This window comes from Vicugna pacos, chromosome 30 (assembly GCF_048564905.1).
Source record: "Vicugna pacos chromosome 30, VicPac4, whole genome shotgun sequence".
Taxonomy (NCBI): domain Eukaryota; kingdom Metazoa; phylum Chordata; class Mammalia; order Artiodactyla; family Camelidae; genus Vicugna; species Vicugna pacos.
The window spans coordinates 2,971,107-2,991,275 of NC_133016.1; the positions used below are offsets into that span (position 1 = coordinate 2,971,107).

The 20,169-nt window shown below is 41.9% G+C and overlaps 1 protein-coding gene across 3 annotated transcripts in view; it reads right to left on the reverse strand.

The window, feature by feature from the left end:
- Positions 1 to 20,169, reverse strand: part of ZNF407 (zinc finger protein 407) — a 368,187-nt gene that overhangs the window by 126,376 nt on the left and 221,642 nt on the right. For all 3 annotated transcript variants that reach the window (XM_072952344.1, XM_072952346.1, XM_072952345.1), the window contains exon 7: positions 13,890 to 14,010. In XM_072952344.1, the coding sequence (XP_072808445.1) occupies positions 13,890 to 14,010 (121 nt within the window). The remainder of the gene's footprint in view (positions 1 to 13,889; positions 14,011 to 20,169) is intronic.

Here is a 20,169-nt window from a genome sequence, read left to right on the forward strand (position 1 = left end):
TGTGAGTCAGCGCAAAAGTGAATGAAGTCTTATGACGGTGTTCCACCCACTACTCTTGAGTGGACCTAAGTGTCCAGGTTCCAGGCTGTGTCCCTGTCCACGTCTTCACAGCCATGTTCTGAGTGCAGCTCACAGAGAGGCCGTCCAAAGGCAGCCAGGGCGCCGGCCGCTGTGTGACCCACCCACAGGTGGCTCTGCTCCCCTGCACATCTGGGTGCTGGTCTAAGAGCCCCAGGGAAGGCTAACCTCCAGACCCACTGTGAGGTCTTGCAGAATAGAAGTAAGGGGAGCCTAATTATTGTTATAATTTCTGTGCAAAGGCTATGATTACAATAAAAGTCTATTTCCATAGGTATTGACTTATTTTCAAAACGAACTTATTCAACATATATTTATTTATTTAGCGCCTACTACATTAAAAGAAACAAACTGAATCATTTTGGTTAAATCCTCAAGGACGATACAATTTGACAGGAGCGGTGAGTCACGTACCTCAATAATTGTAACAAAAGGTTATGCTTCATAAAAAGAAACTTAATTTTGAAACAGAGTTGAAAATCCCATCTGTCTACTTACAGGACTGACATCTTTCACTGAGAATGGCCTAAAATCACCTTGCTTTCCACATTATTCAAAATGTTTGACTAACTTCAACTGATTCCAAGCGATACGCTCGCTAACACAGGGCATACCCCACCCCCCGCCTCTGCTAGGATCTGCAGGCTGTTCCCTGCTCCTTCTGTTCCCAGAGTATGTGTAATTTCCCACCTTCCCTTCACCTTTCCTGTTCCCACGTTCACATCCACTGAAATCTCTTCTCTGTTTCAATCTCCACTCACCTGGGTTTCTACACGCGGGTGGAGGAAGAAGCCGCTTTGCCTCCAGCAGCCTGCTTCCTGCCTTCCGCTCTACGGGAGAACAATGAACATCACAGGGACGAAACGGTAAGAAGCGACAGGGAACTCGGTCTCTGTCAGGAACCCAAAGTATTTTGTTAGAACTTAGCGTGTCAAGAATAGTCCCAGACACTTTGTGTGGTCACAGAACAAGACCTGGATGGAAACACGTGACCAGACCTGGACCATTCCCCCCACCCCGTCGTCGTAAGAAGGGGGCAGGGCCACCAGCCAGGGCAAGTCCTAGAGAACCTTGATTTCTCCTTGATTCTTCCTCACCCAGAAGAGAAAAAAAAAAAAGTTAAAATTTCATTAATTGTATCATTTCTTAATATACTGACATATTCTCAGTTTGGAAAAAGGCATCTTGCTTTGAGAAAAGTGCAACCTAGTAGACTTTCATCTGACATGAAGCAACAAGCTAAAAGCTCATATAAGTAAGTTTAAGTAATTACCAGACGCCCTACCCTATGTGCTTATGAGAAACGGAAATCCTGTCTCCTGGGTAAAACTGCGTGGCAGACACTTACGGTTGCCTATCCTTTAACGAAACAGAAATCACCCAGCATCCTAATTGTCCGGCAGGAGGCCCACAGGCCTGCAGGAAACGGGCCGCGGTGGCCAATGTTCCACACATTTCAATTAAACAAAATCACACATATTTCCTTACAGCAGGAACTCTGTGGGTCTTTGCTGCTCACTACGCGTCTGAAGGGAGTGGTACAACACAGGGTGTTTCCCAAACTTACTTGACCACGAAACCATTTTTCAAGGCTGAGCTTCCAACATGGCTTGAAGCTCGTGATTTGTGAACATCCGAATGTCGGCTCAGCCGTGATTGCTCCTCCTCCTCCCACTCATCTTCCGGCTGGCCGGCAGGAACTGCTGGTAGAAATTCTTCTCATCATTTCCTTGCTACTCTTTTTATATTGGACTTTTGAAACAACCAGAGACCCCCACCCCAAGGCTTCATTTCTACACACTGATTCCCTTACAGAATGGGTGTTATTCTTGCCTTTTCTGTTAACGAGCTAACTTAGCAAAGTGAAATGCTGTAAAACCAGGAAAGGGATGTGGGTGAGAAAACTTCTGAAGAAAAGGATCTTTAAAAAGGCACAGGCCAGTGTGGCCTGGCCCTCCTGCTGGGCCCGGGCGGTCACTGGAATCGGACCTGCAGGGGAGGCTGAGGACAGCAGGAAGGCACACGGAGACACCCGCGAGGGCTGGAAAGGCCGCAGGAGCACGCTGGTGGAACTTTGCCCTAAAACAGTCACCTACAAAAAACACTACCTTACAACTCAAGACAAATGTATGCAGCAGGGCACTGCAGCTTTTCTAGTTGAAGCTGTTCAAACTTACAGTGACGTAAGTAAAATCTTCCCTGAACCAAAAATACATTTCACAGTATTTCTGGAAGTCTGGGCCGGAACTTGGTTTTCCTTGCAACAATCTCATAACATCGAAGAGACGACAAATAAAAAGTCTGGATTTAAAATACCCACCGCTTCTGCATCCATGCACAAGAGCATCGTTCACTGGGGACCTTCACATAACTCACCGCACGCCCACAATCTCCTGATCTATTAGGGGCAGAGGAGGGGCCATCATGAAGTTTCAAATACTTCTCAAGCAGTTGAAAAAAGACTGCATCCCTCACACCTAGCACGCTGGCAGGGCTGGCCAGTGATCCACCCAGTGCAGGGTGAGAGTGAGGAGGCGTGACACACCATGAGGCAGAAAGTTATTCTATGGCCACAGGGAACAATGAACTTCCTGTCTTCGGAAGTCTTTGGAAAGAGCCTTTCCTTGGATCTAAGTCCATTCCTTCCAAAGCTCCTAAGTTAAGTGTATGTTACAGTAAACTTAAAATGCAAACTTTATTAATTTTGTTAAACTGCGTCCTATCAAGGAGCATTTAAACCCCTTATAATTCTAAAGTTACATAATCACTTTTGAAGAAAAAGTTAATAGCAGAGAGTCACTCATGATGAGGGGCCGCTGAATTTATTTAACAATCTATGTCCATTTTTACAAAAAAACGCACCGTGTAATCCATTTAAAAATAATAACTGGTTCATTTCAGTCACTACACACAATGCTTCCCTTTGTCCCTTGTAAGTCTCTCAAATGTCTTATTTTAAAGGAATATATAGCACTCCCGGAAGACATTTTCCCATTTCTATTCTCTTCGACTCCTGTGAGCCCTTGTTCTGTGTGATAAGGCAATCTCCTCCGGGATCGCAGCCGTGTAGTTCCGCACCACGAGTGACAAGGACTCGACTTGAATAACTGCCGTGCGCAGGTTGTAATTATGTCAGCTGGAGTGTTGAACAAGGGGGCTGATTAATGTGAGCCCCGGCCCAGGCGCGGGCCCGATCAAAACCTCCGCACAGGCCAGCAGTGGGGACGGGTTAAAGCAGAAAGACAAAACACACTGTATCGCCCATGATAGATGAATTGCTCCAACAGTCTTCAGGCAGATGTTCCGGGACAGTATAATATACAATTACTCTGCCTTATCACTTTCCCAGGGACAATAAAGCTTCCTCCTTCTATAGCTCATGTGAGTGAAGGCAAAATTCGTTTTACTTTTACAACACTGACTCACTTATCATGGTGCCTTGATTGTGCTTTTACAGCTAAAGCAAACATATATTCCACTTTTAAACCAAAAAAAAAAAGAGCCCTTAAAAATAAAACTGGAGCCTTGTTTTGAATCTCTTTTACATCAGGACACACCATGTTTCAGAAGACTGTGGTGTTAAAAATGGGTGCCAGGAAGGTAATGTACGTGCGTGTACACGGGTGTGGTTACAAAGAAGCACACACAACCCAAGAAGGACTTCTTGGATTGTGTCATTGTTACATTCGTAACGTCAGTGATTGTGTCATTGTTACATTTGTAACGTCAGTGTTCACGGGCTGTGAGAAACCATTAATTAGAAGGAACGTGTAATTCAGTATGTATGTGTGTATATACATGTATATATGCCACCATACTTCTCAGGCACAGGCACACAGCTCCTTGAGTCAGGGGACATGTACGAAGACACACTTACTCACTACTGCCATTCCTACGTGGTGTCTCTGAGCCCCTTCCTCCCCGGGAAAGCTGCGTTAGCCCAGAGAAAGGAGGCTGCCTCGGCCACCCGAGCGCCACGCTACAGCCCAGGCTAAAGCTACCTTTGTTTGTGCTCACAGAAATGGTGCCAGAAATTCGTTACAAGGTGTACAAAACTATCTCAATCTGCAAGGAGAAAAGTTCTTCTCATTTTTGAAGTTGAAAAACAAGTTAAAACAAAAACCCGAGGTGCAGCCAAAACCGTCTTGTGGAAACCACAGTTTATAATGAAACAAAGCAGTAAAAATTTCAAAAGAATCAAAGGAAAGTCACACAAAATGTTAGTGAATGTGGGGAAAAAAGAAAAGCATGCATCAACCTACGGGGCAACACACATGACTTATTTCCACTTCTCAGTGGTTTAGGACCACTGCCACCAGCACTCAGCCGCTGCAATACACCCTAAGTCGTGGAGACAAATCACGCGCCCTATCTCACCCCAAGGAGCCGTGTATTTGCTTTCTCTTCTCATACGACACACACGCCAACTCCACTGCCCGCACGGCCCTTATTATTACATTTCTCTTGGTAGGACCATTCCGGGGGAGTTATATGTTTCCAGAAATACGGCAATTTGAAGAAGGCAGGGGCCAATCTAACACAGCAGAACAGAAGTTTCAGCACAAGTGGGCATTAAAAATACAATTAAAGCTTTGGTTGCTAAAAGAGTTACACCATGTTTATAAATTAGTGGGGATAACTCAAACAAAAGGCAGGTAAAACAAATCAAAAGGGCTATAAATATATGCGGAAGTCAGGTGTCATCAGAATAAACGACTGAGTTTCCACTGGTTTATGATGTCACTAGAGGGGCCTGTGAGATTTACTGGTTTTAGAAAAACCCTCAGACATTAGCAAAAATTGTTTTGAATAAGTCATAGAAAAGATGTCACATTTTAAAAGATTACATTTAAAATGAGTGTTTGCTAAATGATTGCACTGGATTGTTAGCTAGTGTCATGTAAAATTCTGAATTACACCTAACAGTTAAAGTAATACAATCTTTTGTGGAAATAAAATGTTCAGAGAAAGCAAGTGAAATCCCAGCGTTTGGGTGTGTAGGGGAGGCAGAAGGACACGGCCACACAGTCTCGATGCTCTTGATTCCAAACTCTGCACCGACACAGGTAAAGTCCAGCGCTGTGAGGGTCCCCCTGTGTGGGAGGCCATCACGGCTGCTGCCCGTGAAGACCCAGAGGTTCTGAACCCACAGTGCTCCCGGAGGAGGGGGCCCACGGAGAGAGCAAGGCCGATGCTTCAAAACCGTTCCCAGTGCCCTGACGCTGCCGAGAACCCTCATCTGACTTGCAGCGTCCCGGCCGCTAGGTGAACACAGTGTTCGGCGTCACCACTCCAGCTGGCTCTTCCGTCTCGGCAGGTAAGCACGTCAGTAAATTTTAGAAGCAATCTTAAGCAAACAAATGGAAACACACACAGAGATACAACGTGCGTGCACCTCTGTGCCCTTGCGGCTCCCACCACTTTCCCAGGCGCTCTCAGTGGCCTCCTTCAAGACCAGTTAACAAGCATCCTTACCATGTCTTCACCTCGGACCACTGGGTCGTTTCTGCCCCGCCACTGCCCGCACCAAAAGTGGGCTCCCTGAGAGAACCAGTGACGTCGGGGGGCCGAGGCCGGCGGCCCTGCCTGCTGCCTGGAGTCCCTTCCGCGTGGGGAGGCTCCTTCTCAGCCTCTCACACGTGCTCCCTGCCCCCTGCGCTTCTGTTCTCCACTCTTTCCAAGGGAAACACCGATTACAACAGCACCTGCAGGTGCCACACACCCCAGTACTGACCTACACGTTTACAGACACGTTTCCCTTTGGTTAGCCACAGGTGCCTAAGGTTAACGTACCCCAAGTCACAGTCGCCATCATTACGCTAACGGGATCTTTGCCCTCAGAGGGAGGAGCTGGCAGACGGCTCTGCTCACCCGCAGCCCTGGCCACAGCGTCTAAAGGACGGTGTGCGCCTCTCTGCCCCACGTCATTCACACGGTCACCATGTGCATTCGTTCCACCTCCTAGCAAGCACGTGGGTCAGCCTCTTTCGCCGTGGCTGCTGAGTTAGATTAGGGCTGGTCACTTCTCTCCCCCTGCAACTTGTCTTTTAAATGCTCTCCCATCTCCCGCTGTGCCCCTCTCTGCCTCCTTCCTTGCACTGCATCAGTGATCATTGCAAAGCAAAATATGAACGTGACAGTTTCCTGCTCCAAGTTCCCCACTGACTATGCACTCACTGCCTTTGGGGGAAAACTCAAACTGCCCCACGTGGACGGAATGGCCCGCAGGACCTCTGAACGCCCTTCACCACACAACCCCACACGCCCCGCAGCCAGGCTGCTGAGAGGGAAGAGAACTTAAACTCAAACGAAAAACATAACTTGGGAATGGAAAGTGGGACAGATTCTTACTTTAACATAAGATTAAAGCTATCTGAAGTTTACAGAATAAAACACAGTTCTCAAATTTAAGTTTCAATCATTTTTTACTCCAAATTTAATCCAGGAGATTAACTGATTTATTTAAGCACAAGCACTAAAAACTTTACCACATTTTCTCTCTATGGGAAAATTCTAATTTGTTTTATGACATTTCATGTATTTGTTAAACGCTGTAATTTAAGATGAAACAAAACATATTCAGGAAAGAAAGGCGCACACCTAGTTAATCAACATGATTCAAAACTTACACAAAGAGATCTCGGAACAGCACTGTAACTGATGTACAAGATACAAAATGAGGGAGTAGGGATTGCTTAGCCAGATTCAAACCAAAATAATTAAGAGTAAGGGACTAAAGCTTATGGGGTAAGAGGAAGGTTAATATTAGGTTAAAATTCCCTGTAGGGAAGTGGATCGGGTTACACATCTTGGAAATTATGATATCGAATAACGGACTCTGGTTTATCTCAGTTACAGCTCACTTGTCGCTCTGTAGGAGGGAAACACCGTTTGTTAAAAAAGGGAAAAATTCAGGAGTACTTCTTGTTATAGGTCTCCTCACAAACACAGTAATTCTCATAAATAGGAAAAAAGTGAACGACAGGTTTGTGCAACGGTCCCTTAATTAAGGGAATAAGGATGTGAAACTGAGAAAAGATGTAATCTTGTTTACACAAACATTCTTCATCTAAACGTAAGATGTGTTCAGGTGCCATCAGCAAGGGCAGCAGCCCAGTCCATGGCAGGGGCTGGTGTCCAGCAGCGCTGAGCACACACTGCTGCGCCGCCACGTTCTAAACGTCCCGGGTGTCTCTCCCCTCCGCTTTCTTTCTTGCACAGCTTTTTACAGGCCCTAGAGAGGCCATATTTCAGCATACGTTGAAACAAAGGATCCAAAACCAGAGTGAAATAACTAATATCTTCGCATTCTCACTGAACTAATGACAGCTGGTCAAGCTCTTCTATCCTTCAAAGGCATTCTGCTTTATCGTTTTCTCTCAAACTCACAACTAAGTGTGTGAAGTCGTCATATGCCGGGAGGGCGTGCCCGACGCTCTCCTGACTGTTGTCATAGGGAACCTGGTGATTATGGAGTTTTTCCTAATAAGCTGCACTGTACGAGTCTCTGATGCTAGGAGACATAGATAGTCACACAGTAGAGTGTTTGTTGTGTGGTAATAGCTCTAGTGTCTGAGGAATAACTTATTATGCAACAGACTATTACCCAAAAAATATTTTCTATTTTCTTCATCTCTAAGGCCTTTCTTTCTACCACAATGTATACAGATATATCTAACTACCACCCAAGGGACTGTCCATAGTAATTCCTTGTAGAAAGACCATCCCCAAAGATAGCTTTGGTCCTTGTGTAATGACTGGATCTGGGATTCAGCAACAGCAGGTTAAATAAACATGTTTATCTGGATTCTACTTTCAGAGATAGCAGAGGGAACGTGTGGTCACTTTGTGTTCCAAGTGGCTCTTCTAATTAATCTGCGATCTCAGTGCTCATTTCAGCTCCATCAACAAACACAACAACTCACTTGTACTGATAAGCAAAACAAATTATCCTAGATTTTTTCCCCCTTTTTAAAGACATCTAAGACAATTTATAATTTTTTAATGCTATGGAATCTATTTGTTTTCAAGCCTAGAGTTTTGTTAGATCACAATTTACTAATAACAACTAAAGGCCCCACAAAAACACTATGTTTTATCAGTACCGAGGCTCAGACAGAAATTCTAGAAGTCTACGTGCTTGGGTGTCGTAGGGCAGAGAAGAAAAGTATGAATAAAATATGCCATAGGTAAAGCTAACATTAGACACAAACATCACAGGAAATACAAAACCACAGTTAGAATGACTTCAGATTTTTAGAAAATCACTAATAACATGGTCAGAGAAAATTAGGAGATATTTGTTCAAAAAGAATTCAACTTCTACTGAAATGGAAACATTAGGGGGAAAAAAGAATACATTTACATGTAGAACAACTTTCTTAATTCATGATAGAAAACCTGAAAATACAATTATAGTTTTTGTTAGGGAACTCCCCAAAAAATCCCACGGACTCTTATCAGAAACATCTACTCCACGCGAAAGATTGTAAAAGTGTCATCTTGACACAGGCTAGGAGAACCTCCTTCAGCCGTACTTACGCTTGCCCACGACCAAATGCGGTTCACAAACCACCAGGACGCTGGCAGCTACTGGGCCAGCTGCCTGTGTGATGGGCGAGCCCCACCCCTAGCACAGCAGACACGTGCCATCCGGGGAAATGGCCAGAGCCTGCAGAAAGCCCTGGCGTCACCAGTGTCCGAAGGAAACTTTACAAACTAACTGGACTTGGAGGCTTTTGAACTAACCTTTCAGCCCAGGACATCTGTGTTTTATTTGATTAACTGGACTGGCAGTTAAAATAGAGTAGAATATAAAGAGATAACAGACTTGAGAGAAATGAAATAATGACTAGTATTGACTGGTACATTGTGTTTGTTTATTTCTGGTGAGAATATTTGAGTTCTCTCTTCGCTAATTTCAAGTATTCAGCACAGTTTATCAGCTCTAATCACCGTGCTGCACACCAGCTCTTCAGACCTTACTCTTCTTGTGACTGCAAGTCAGCCCCCTTTCACCAGCCTCTCCCCGTCCCCCCAGCTCCCCGGCACCACTTTTCTGCTCTCTGTTTCTTTGAGTTTGACTTTTTTTTTTTTCACAAGATTCCACACATAAGTGAAATCATGCAATATTAATCTTTCTCTGGTTTATTTCACTGACAAAAATAGTTTCGAATTAAGTCTTGTTCTGGTTAACTAGGTTTGTGGCATCAATTAAATTGCTTCATACATACATATATATATATATATATATATATATATTATATCTAATTAATACGAGGTATTTTCATTTATTTACTTGTATGCAGTGTCATTTTTCTTCAAGAACTTCAAAATCGCCCCAAATACATGCTACCTCTAACTCTGCAGAAAAAGCAATGCATGCTGTTCGTTTTGGTACATAAATTTTCTCTTCTCTCTCCCGGTATATGCATACGATGCTCTGCTACAAACACCTATTTTTAATCCTTGTTATCATCCAGGGCAGATCCAAGTATGAACTGTCCACTGCCTCTCCTGGTACAACCTGTCAGCGTGCACAGGAGCCCAAGGAAAGCTGGCCTGTCGGAGGAGATGACTCACGAGGAGGGAATGGGGCAGCCCCCAGGTCAGAGTGCGCAGACACAACAGGACGACGCATTGCACCCGTCCCACCCGAGGCCTCAGCGCCACGATGCCTTATTACTTACTTTAAAATGCTTCTGCAGTACAATTCTGTTAGAAGGCATAATATTACCAAGGACCTGGAAAAGTTTTCATAACTGAGATACTTTATAGAAATATGTATTTGAGAAATCAATACAAACTCTAAGGGAAAATAAAAAATTATTTTAAGTATATTTCTTACCATTACATCTTAAAACTACCCTAAAAATGCTTCCAGCATCACGTGAAGTTAAGACAGAATTCAATTCAATTGAAAGTATTTTTGAGAAAAATGTTCTGTGATTCAAAAACACACATATACGTATTTCAAATGGTTGTGACAAACACTAAATTGTACCTAATCCAGTTTCATGTGTGAAAACTTACTGAATCTGATTATAAGAAATACTGAACAAAACACTCAGAACAGAAATAAAAGGGATATTGGGGAATATCACAAAAAAGCACATTTCTAGTTGAGACTCCACAACCTGGGTTAAAGGTTACAGAAAATATTTTTGGCCTCCCCTCATCCAAAAGGAGTGAAAAATCTTCTTGAGATCAAAACCGAACGTAGTAAGGATTCTATGGAATACACTGGCCTAGAACTAAGTAAATCATCAAGCAAGGAAAATAATCAAAATATATTTCCCACAAGTTCAGCAAGACAATGGGGTAAATCCTTAATATGAGACAGGAAGTATACATTTTATTCCTCAACTCTTATGTCATATTTCTATTTGGAGTTGTAATTTCAAATAATAAAAATGAATAAAAATAGTGAATAAAATAAAAATTAGAACAGTAAAAGCAATCTTTTTTAAAAGACTGTATTGTAAGGTCGGAAGTACTGAGGCAGTCACGCAGCTGAGGAAAAACCTGGCCAAAGCAGCCTTCAGGAGCACTGAGGGTGTTCTAAGGGCAATAACCGGGACACAATACAATGATGAAACTGCCGGAGCTTGGCCTGAATTTTACTTTTCTTTAATTTTCTAAATGACATCTAAAGTGTAATGTAAGATTATCCTTAATATTTTTAGTACTGTAGGTGGTATTTTGTGTTACTTTTCATGACTTATGAGTGGTTTACTGTTTAATATACATTTATTGTTTTTCCTCCATAAACCAATGGAAGCCAACGAGAAGGTTAAGTTTCTCATAAAAGAAAGCCCGATTACAGCCAACTTTAGTTACCGCCATCTAATCTCATGTGAAAGCCAGTGTCATCAGTGAAACAGCGTGCCGTTCAGTATTAATAAACTCTATGGGGAAATAAGGATTTACATTATTAGGGTACTTACTATAACATGTTAAAGTTTCCTCTATTTCTCTCATTAATACCAATGTAACAGTATACATCAGAAAATAAAAATATAGAAAAATGTTAGATTGTTTACATTTTAATGCAGAGAAAATCTAAAGAACTTGTTGCACAAATAATATAGTAGGATGGTGTGCTATGAATCTAAATTTATGCTTCAGAATTATAATGAATACTAATTAATGGTGAAAAAGTTTTGGAGCATGATGGAATATACTGATTTTTAATGGATTAGAATTTCGGGTATTTTAGATAGTGAAAGCTTAGGAAAAGGGTACGTGTTTACATCTAAACAGAATGAGATGTCATTGCCTAAATTAATAATGCAAACTTAAAAAATAGCCCCAGGTTCAAAAGACCAATTATAAAATTCTTTTGTAAAGAAATCTATACTCACATTTTTCATGAATAATTATAACTACTAGTATTTTTCCAATAATGTTCAATTTATAAAATGAAAAATGTATTTTCAAATGAAATTTAAATAGCACTTCAGGTTGATGATGGTACCTTACCTGAAAATTAGCGCTACAATGACAAGGACAGGAATACGCTACAGGAATAATGTTTATCTATTTCTATTAAGCAGGAGAAACCTAAGTATGAAAAAATTACTTAAATATTTTAAGTAGTACAATATTATGGAGAGATACGTATAAGATAAAGATGACCATCTTCCCTGGAAATATATGATCACCTTATGATGCAGAAAAGAGTCATTTTCAAACTAGACATTTGAAACTCTAAGGTACTTCAGCAATTATCCAACAATTGACTGTGGATTTAATATATTTTTAACAACTTCAAAAATTTGTAAAAAAAAAAAAATCCTGGCATGTATTATACATAAACTTTACACACTAAAGACCTTCGGGCACTGAAAGTCTAGCACTGCCTCACTGAACAGTGTCCTGCGACCGTGAGAGTGAGTGAAACTCACAACACCTGAAGTCCTCCCCTGAGGCGGGCGCGAAGGCTAGGGCTGCGCGTGTCAGCCCGGCTCGGGCTGTGGGTCCTCAGCGTGCTCCCCGCCCAGCGTACGCAGTGCTCCTGGAGGTCGGTCCCCCGATCACTGGTGTTTACAAGTGAGGAAGAGCTTGAGCGGCTTCACTGAGGGCTGGGCCTCCCGGAGCCCGAGCCCCAGACCACACAGCCCGGCCGAACGCTCACCCCAAAGCCATAAACTGGACGCCAGGCTAATCCAACAGCAGCTGTTATCAGTTAGCCCATTTGAGAGCTTTCTGGTTGTCTAAACAGGTCTTACATGATATTTGTTAGTGTTACAGTGAGAGAGTGTTACAGGTTGTAACTCTGAAACCTGTAGCTGGTAGATGCCACTTCTATCTATCTACTTTTTACACAGGGTCTGTACATGATCTTGTTTGAAATAACAGTTCGGCTACTTAAAAATTACAGTTTGAAAACCATAGTTACACAGGGTTAATAAGGTGGTTACACAATTTGTTAAGTGTGAAAAATAAAATCTGTGATGAAAGAAACCACCAAAAAAAACCCCAAAACAATGACTCAAAACTTAAGCATAAAGTAAAGGCTGAAAGAATATAATCCTAGCAGCTAAGAGTGACAATGAAGGGAAATTTTTATAAATTTATAACTGCTTTTCTGTGTTTTGCGGGGAAGGCAACCACTGTGTGGCCTCTTTATTAAGGAAAAAGAGCATTCAATATTTTTTTTTTGAAGAACTCGTATTATCATATTATTTCTATGTCTACCTCTAATTGGATCACCATTTTACCAAATCTCCAGACAGTACCAGTCTAGCGTTAGGGAAAGACAAAACTGATAAAATGTTGAGTGAATGAGTAATAAATGAGATACATCTGTAGTATCTCTGTGCTACTAGCTGGCCTTTAACATAAAACTTGATGCAATAATGAGGACAATGATAGAGACTACGGCAATGTACTTACTGAGTGCACAGGCTACATCCACAGGATACAGAAATCTATTTTTTAAGGAAGACTTGAGGTGTAGGGTATACGTTCTAATGTTAACAACGGTGGGCTGCACTGAAAAACTACCTTCAATGCTTTCCCGTCATACAGTAAACAGGATCATTTATCGTTGCCTGACTATGTCTCCTGCTTCTCCGCACATGTGCTTTGCTGTCACCATGAAGTCACTGCAGCCGGGCAGACGTCACTTCACCATTGTGGGCCTCCAGGAGTGGACTGAGCACACATGGTCTCCAACGTGCCTTCAGCCCAGAAACGCGACCCCGCACCAGGCCCCCCAGCATCCCCGCAGAGCATCCACGTGTCTTTGACGGCCACCCACCCGTTAAGCCACGGCTTAAGTGCTCTCTGCTCCAGCAGGACTTTGCTCTGGCTGAACGCGTTCCTTCTTTGTGCACGCCCCTGGCCCTTCTGTGTTCCCACTGAGATCTGGATTATAAATACTTAACGAACACTCCAAGTCCACCTACTTCGCTACAACATCCTTAAAGGCAGGGAACCTTTCTTACATGATCTTTGTGGTCTAAATGGGTGCCTGACTCACAGTAGATGAGATACCATATACGTTGAGTAACTGATTGGATGGTTCCTTACTTTGAGCAAAGACGTAAAATCACTTGAAATTCAGGTGTACCAAAGGAGTATAAATCTAAATGTTAAGATTATGAAAAATGGGAAAGAACTTCACATTTTTCGAAACTGTCACCAAACCAGGTGGTGAGTAAACTCCCAACTTAATATGTGATTCGTGCTTTAAGTCGTGCTAATTCATGCTACTCAGAAAAACATTTCTTCTGCGGTGAGTGGAGCAGGGTCTTCACCCACCCCGGCGACTCGTGCGCCCCCACCTACTGCACAACGAGCGTTACCTGTAGTCACACCAGGGGCACCGGTAGGGCTTTTCTCCCGTGTGGACCCGTTTGTGCCGAGTCAGATGAGACTGCGTTGTGGAGGCGAAGTTACACTCATCGCACTTGAAAGGTTTTTCTCCTGTAATGTACCGAGAAGGGTTGTACGTGAATAATTACAAAAATTGGAAATGAAGGGCTTAACCTGTTATTGACAATTAAAAAGATACTTATTTCCATGAAATTTTAAGATCAGACCTTTTTGGGACATTTGAATATTTATTCGCAGAGGGAGAAAGCGAGAAGATACTACTGATTTTTATTTCTCTATTAGAATAGAAGCAAGGGATATGTTAGGTGGCTCAGATGTAACTTATACAAACAAGAATCTACCTAATGTAACAGAAACACAAAGTGAAGCAGTCATCTGGATAAACACGTAACTATCAACTTTGGTTCAGCACTGTATTTGAAGTCATTTAACAAACTATGTTACATTAGAGCCATTATAAAAATCTCAGTGAAGTTAAAAATCACAGAAAAGCATATAACAGAGGTGTACTTTGAGTATGAGATGTGAAAAACTTATTAAAATCTTAAAGTTAAATATGAAGAAAAAAATAAAAGCAAGCTATACATTGATACCAATTAAACAGTGTTATAAGTAAAGAGAAATTACAATTCACTAAGTTGACTAAAAGGTAAGCAGGCCTCAAAGAAACATTTGAAATAATATTTAACAGCACTTTAAATTTCACCTCCCATAGGTCTATCACACGCAGCTCACTCCTGAGCCAGTTCAAAGGCCCGCCAGGACCCATGGCCTCTGACTAACACTTTTCTCTCCTTCGCACAGTCAAAGAAATCCCATCTGACCTGTTTTTAATTCCACTAGTACACTGGCTGTTGAGGACCTGAGATGGGGTGGTTTAATTGTAACTAATGTAAATTTAAATTTAAAAACTGACTCTGGATTCACTTGTTGAAAAAATGTTTAAGTTTGGAACAGCTTGGGAATGAGAATCTAACTTTCAACATGTAAATTTTATCAAATCTAAATACACATCATGGAGTTCAGATAAAAATTTGACCTCTGTTTTGAGATGTGCTACAAGTGTGAAATACAACATCAGATTTCAAAATCCCGAAACAAAAGAATAAAATATTGATAATAATGTTCTATTGACTTATACTGACTTCATTTTGAAAAGATAATTTGGATGTATTTGGTTAAATCATTTATAAAAAATAATTTCACCTGTTACTTTTTCCTTTTTTTAATATGGTTACCAGGCAACTTAAAATGGTGTATGTACGGCTCACACCTATGGACCAGAGAAAACCTCACCACCTCTTCCCCTAAAACATGTAGACATATAGAAATACTCTTGTCAAGAGACATTTTCCTGAGAGATTTTACATACAGGATGGATTCATTTTACATATATGTTCATTATTCCACTTTTTACTTCTTATTTTCCATGTCTTTGTAATAGTTTTGTAAGTATACTATCACAGAGAAGATAAGGGATGAAACATCTTGGTTTAAAATTACTCTACATCAGTTCTGCTAACAACAAAGCTACGTCTGCTGTGAAAATTAGAACAGTTAGAAACCTGCCCTACATTCTCTAAGCCTGTTATATACGCCCTTGTCCGCAACTGCAGTGACGTTTACTGAATGCACGCACGTCTCCCCGGCGGTATTTCATCTGTCACCACAGCCCAGGGCAGCAGTTAGAAGGAGCCAAATGGGCTTCAAACCCAGCCCAGGTTTTGCCATATTTCACCCCTTACGTGTTGAACCCCTGAGCAAGGTCAGGAGAACACACGAGTGCCGCAGGTGGCCGTGAGGACTGACGCAGGTGAGGCAGAGGGAGGACACTCAGCCGATGCCCGACGACCGTTCCTGGCATTGTTATGACAAACCGCCCAGACACCGGTAAGTGCAAAGCACTCTCACGAGGGGGAAGCAGCAGCAACAAAAGGTTCCCAGTAACAGCTCCCACGGGGAGGGCACCGCTCCAGCGGCAGAGCACGTGTGAGTCCGGGGCTCAATCCCCAGTACCTCCTCAGTAAGTAAACTTAATTACCTCACCCCCCCACCAAGAGCTCATAGCCAGTAAAAGAGACAAGCCTACAGCAGACATAAAGTAATGAATGGTTTCGTAACGTTAGGGGTCTTGACGCAGACGTATCATTTAACAGATCCGATCAGGAATATTTGCCTATTCTTGTAAAAAGAAGACCATGCACAAAGCAGAGTCAGAATCGTGGCGTTGAGAGGGATGCTTGTCTCTTTTAGCCATCTGTCCTTAAGATAAATCTCACGTGCAACACCCCAATCAAGTGGTCGCCCAGGGTCAGCTTGAACAAGTCTTTGTTCTGTTTCTAAACTGCTGGTCAGGTCACTTAAGTTGCTATAGACAACTCAATTGTACTGAACTGACTTATACAAAAAAATCACTTTCACAATGACAGCAGGTTTTGCTTTTATTCAAGGGACACTATAGGGTATCTTTGCATCGTATAGAACTAAAAGAAAATAGCTCAGTCTCTTCAAATTGACACAGAAATATTCTATGTCATGGAAACACAGAAACATTCATGCACAAACATAACTGAAAGCTTCCACATTCATTACAAGGACTGAATTGCTCATTAAATTAAAAGGATTTCAACTGTACACCGGCATCGAAGAGTAGCTCAAATGGAAAACAGAAACACAAAGAGAGGCACTCACCTGGATAAGAACACCCACACTACTACTTCAGCAACTTGACAAGCCTGTCTAGACTGACCACAGCCCAGGCGATGGACACAGCATCATCCCACGGGTGTCCCTGGACCCCTTTCCTCTTCCGCTATCTCAGCCCCAAGCAAACACTCACCTGCTTCCTGTCACTACTTCTCAGTCACGTTTCCTAGAAGTTTACATAAGGTATGCACTCTTTTGCCCGGCCCTTCTCTCAGCGTTATTTTGTGGATCACTCATGTTGTGTGAGACAGAAATCCTTCCTCCGTCTGTGTAGCTGAGCAGTAGGGCAGTAGCCCGTGTGTGACGTCATGGTGAGTCATTCACCTGCTGGAGGCCTTCTGAATTATTTTCACTGTCGGGTATTACAAGGAAAGCTGCTGTAAATCTTCACGTCCAGTCTTTCCTTGGACAGGTGTTTCCCTCTCTACTGGGTAAGTACCTAGGAGTGGGATAGCTGGGTCATGAGGTAGGTACACACTCCACCTTGTAAGAAACGGCCAGACTGTCTTCCAAAGTGGTTTGACCATTACAGTCCTCCTGGCTGTGCATGAGAGCTCTCAGAGCCCCAGATCCTCACCAGCACTCGGTGTACTTGGTGCTTTAAATCTGCATTTCTCTAGTGATGAAGTTGAGGGCTGTTTCGTGTGATTATTTGCTATACGTTTATATTCTTTGGTGAAGGGCCTGTTCAAATCTTTTGACCATTTTTTAATTGGCTGTTTCCTTAAAATTGTGTTTTGAGAGCTCTTTACTTATTAGAGACAAATGATTTCATAAGATTTATGGTTTATACATATGTTTCTCAGTCCATGGTTTGTCTTTTCATTCTGTCTTTCAAAGAAGAAAAGTTATTAATTTGTAAAGTTTTCAATTTGTTTTTCAGTTTATAATTCTTCAAGTTACAATTCTTCTCATTTATGAAATAGGCTTTTGATGTGATATCTAAGAAATCTTTGATAATCTGCGGTCACAAAGATTTTTAAAAGCTTTCTTCTAAAATTTATCTAGTTTTAAGTTTGTATTTAGACTATGATCATTTTGAGTTCATCTTTGTACATGATATGACATGTGGGTCAAATTTTATTTTTACTGCATGTGGATAGTCAATCAGCTCAGCATTACGTATTGAAGAGATTAAACTGGCTTCGGTCCTCTGTCAAAGCTCAACTGACTACGTCAGTGTGGGATGCTCTAGAATCTCCATTCCGTTCCATTGATGTATTTGTCTACCTTGAGGACAATATACATATTGAAGAGATTAAACTGGCTTCGGTCCTCTGTCAAAGCTCAACTGACTACGTCGGTGTGGGATGCTCTAGAATCTCCATTCCATTCCATTGATGTATTTGTCTACCTTGAGGACAATACTGGAATGATTTGATTATTGTAGCTTTATCATAAGTCATGGATTCAGGTTGTTTAAGTCAAGTTTGGTCATCTTTCTCAAACTTGTTTGACTATTTCACTGTTGCATTTCCATATGAATTTTAAAATCAGCTTCTCAATTTCTTAAAAAAAAAAAAAAAAGCCTTAAGGATTTGAAATGATCAGTGTGAGAGGAAATGAAACCCTAACAACATCGAGTTCCCCACTCCACGGGCTATCACTCTGCTTACGTCTTCTTTCATTTCTCTCAGCAGTACTCTAACGTTTCCTATCTAGAAGTCTTGTGCATCCTTTGTTAGATTTATCTCTAAATATTGTACCTTGGTTGAAAACAAGTGACAAATAAATGCATGAGTCTGTTCTGCTCCATTGATCTATCTGGAAATCTTTATGCCAATACAATACTGTCATGATCATTGTAGCTATGTAAGACTTCAAATTAGGTAGTATGAATCTTCCACTTTTAATATGATGAATCTAAGGGGTCAAACAATTTAAAGCTTTTTTTTTCATTAAGCAAATTCACAAATGTATTCTGACGTCTCCTTACTCCATTCAACCAAAGTATCTGAGTGTGTTGGCATCCTGACTCCCTGCTCACTGGTCTATTCTAATAGCCTTTGTAGACGTCTTTCTCCATTTTTCATAGATCTGGCAGGAATCGAGATGGGTGACATTATGGACTCACTACGAGTTAGTGGTATAAATAAAAGGTCATCCAAGCCCTTCAGAGTTAATTTTCTTGGTGAGAAGGTTTAACATAAGCACTTAAAAAATGGTAAATGCAACAAGGTTATTTCATTTAAACGTTCATTGCATTTTTATGTGACACAATTTAAAATTTAAAAAAACACTTGTAAAGAATAATGTCATTCATATTCTCTATAACCCTAACAATTTGAAGTTCATATTAAGTTGGCATTATACTGCAATAAACTGTATATTGTCATTTCATATTTAACCTGACAACACTATCGATTAAACTGTGTGAGCTTAAGAAATTTTAAATACTCTCATAGGCTGACAGAGAAATGCTACCCAAATATACTTCATAAAATACTGGCTACAACCACTAAGTAAAGGAAGGTTCAAGCACGTCTGAGTTCTTGACAGGAGACCACTCCATGTCAATTTATATAGACCACAATTTATTCACATCTGTACATAGCAGTTGATTTATATCTCATTCATTTTGTTACACGTTCAATACTATTATGTGAATGTTTTCCTTGGTATTTTTTTTTAATCCAGAAACATTTTTTTTAATCCAGAAACAATCTTTTCAAGAAATTTCTGGTAATTTCTTCAAGAAAACACACTTCAGAAAAACAGAAGCTCTTGTCTGTTAGTCTCAATATCCAGCAAAAAATAAATACATAAATGCAACTTCTAGATTGTAAAATTTGAAGAAAATCTTACAAACTTTATACAAGAATTGCAGTTTGCTAGTATCTGTTAGCTGCATGAACTGAGACAGGCACTGTATGAGGAGGTGTACACGCTGATTAAGGAAAAATTTCTGGACTGATCAAACTGACCTGGCACACTGGGAACAGTCCTCAGGGATCCTGTCACTCCAAAGCCAGGAGGATGAATGAAGCTGAGTGAGACGGTAACTGGCCCTGCGCAACGCCACCTGCGGGTCCCCAGGGCTGCCTGCCCACATCCTGGTGGTGAGACTTCCTTTCCTCCCATTTTCCCTTATGGAACAGCACATGCTACTGTGAACCATGTTGCTCTTCACACTTCCCTGTACAAGCAACAATCTCAGCCAAAAAAGCCACAAGGAGTGTTCTGCGTCTGAGGTTCCTCTGACAGAAGACTGACAGAAAGCCGGCGGGGGCACACGAGCGGGGTGCGGCCGGGAGCAGGGTGCGGCCGGGAGCGGGGCCCCGTGCGCCACAAGCCACCAGTCGCGGGGCACTCCGGCCATGACTCCCGCTGCACGCGAGGAGCTGCTCCTGTGCCCTTGAATCAAGGGTCTCTGACAGGTGATAAAAGTAAATCTTGGGATGGAAGATGTTTTGTGTCAGCCCCCGAGACAGCCTGTATTGCAGCCGGGAATTATTTACGCCATTTGGAACACTTCTGATACCGAGCCCCTTCCAAGCTGACTGTAATTTGGGTGGGCACTCTGCGGTAAAAAGGTAAACCGTG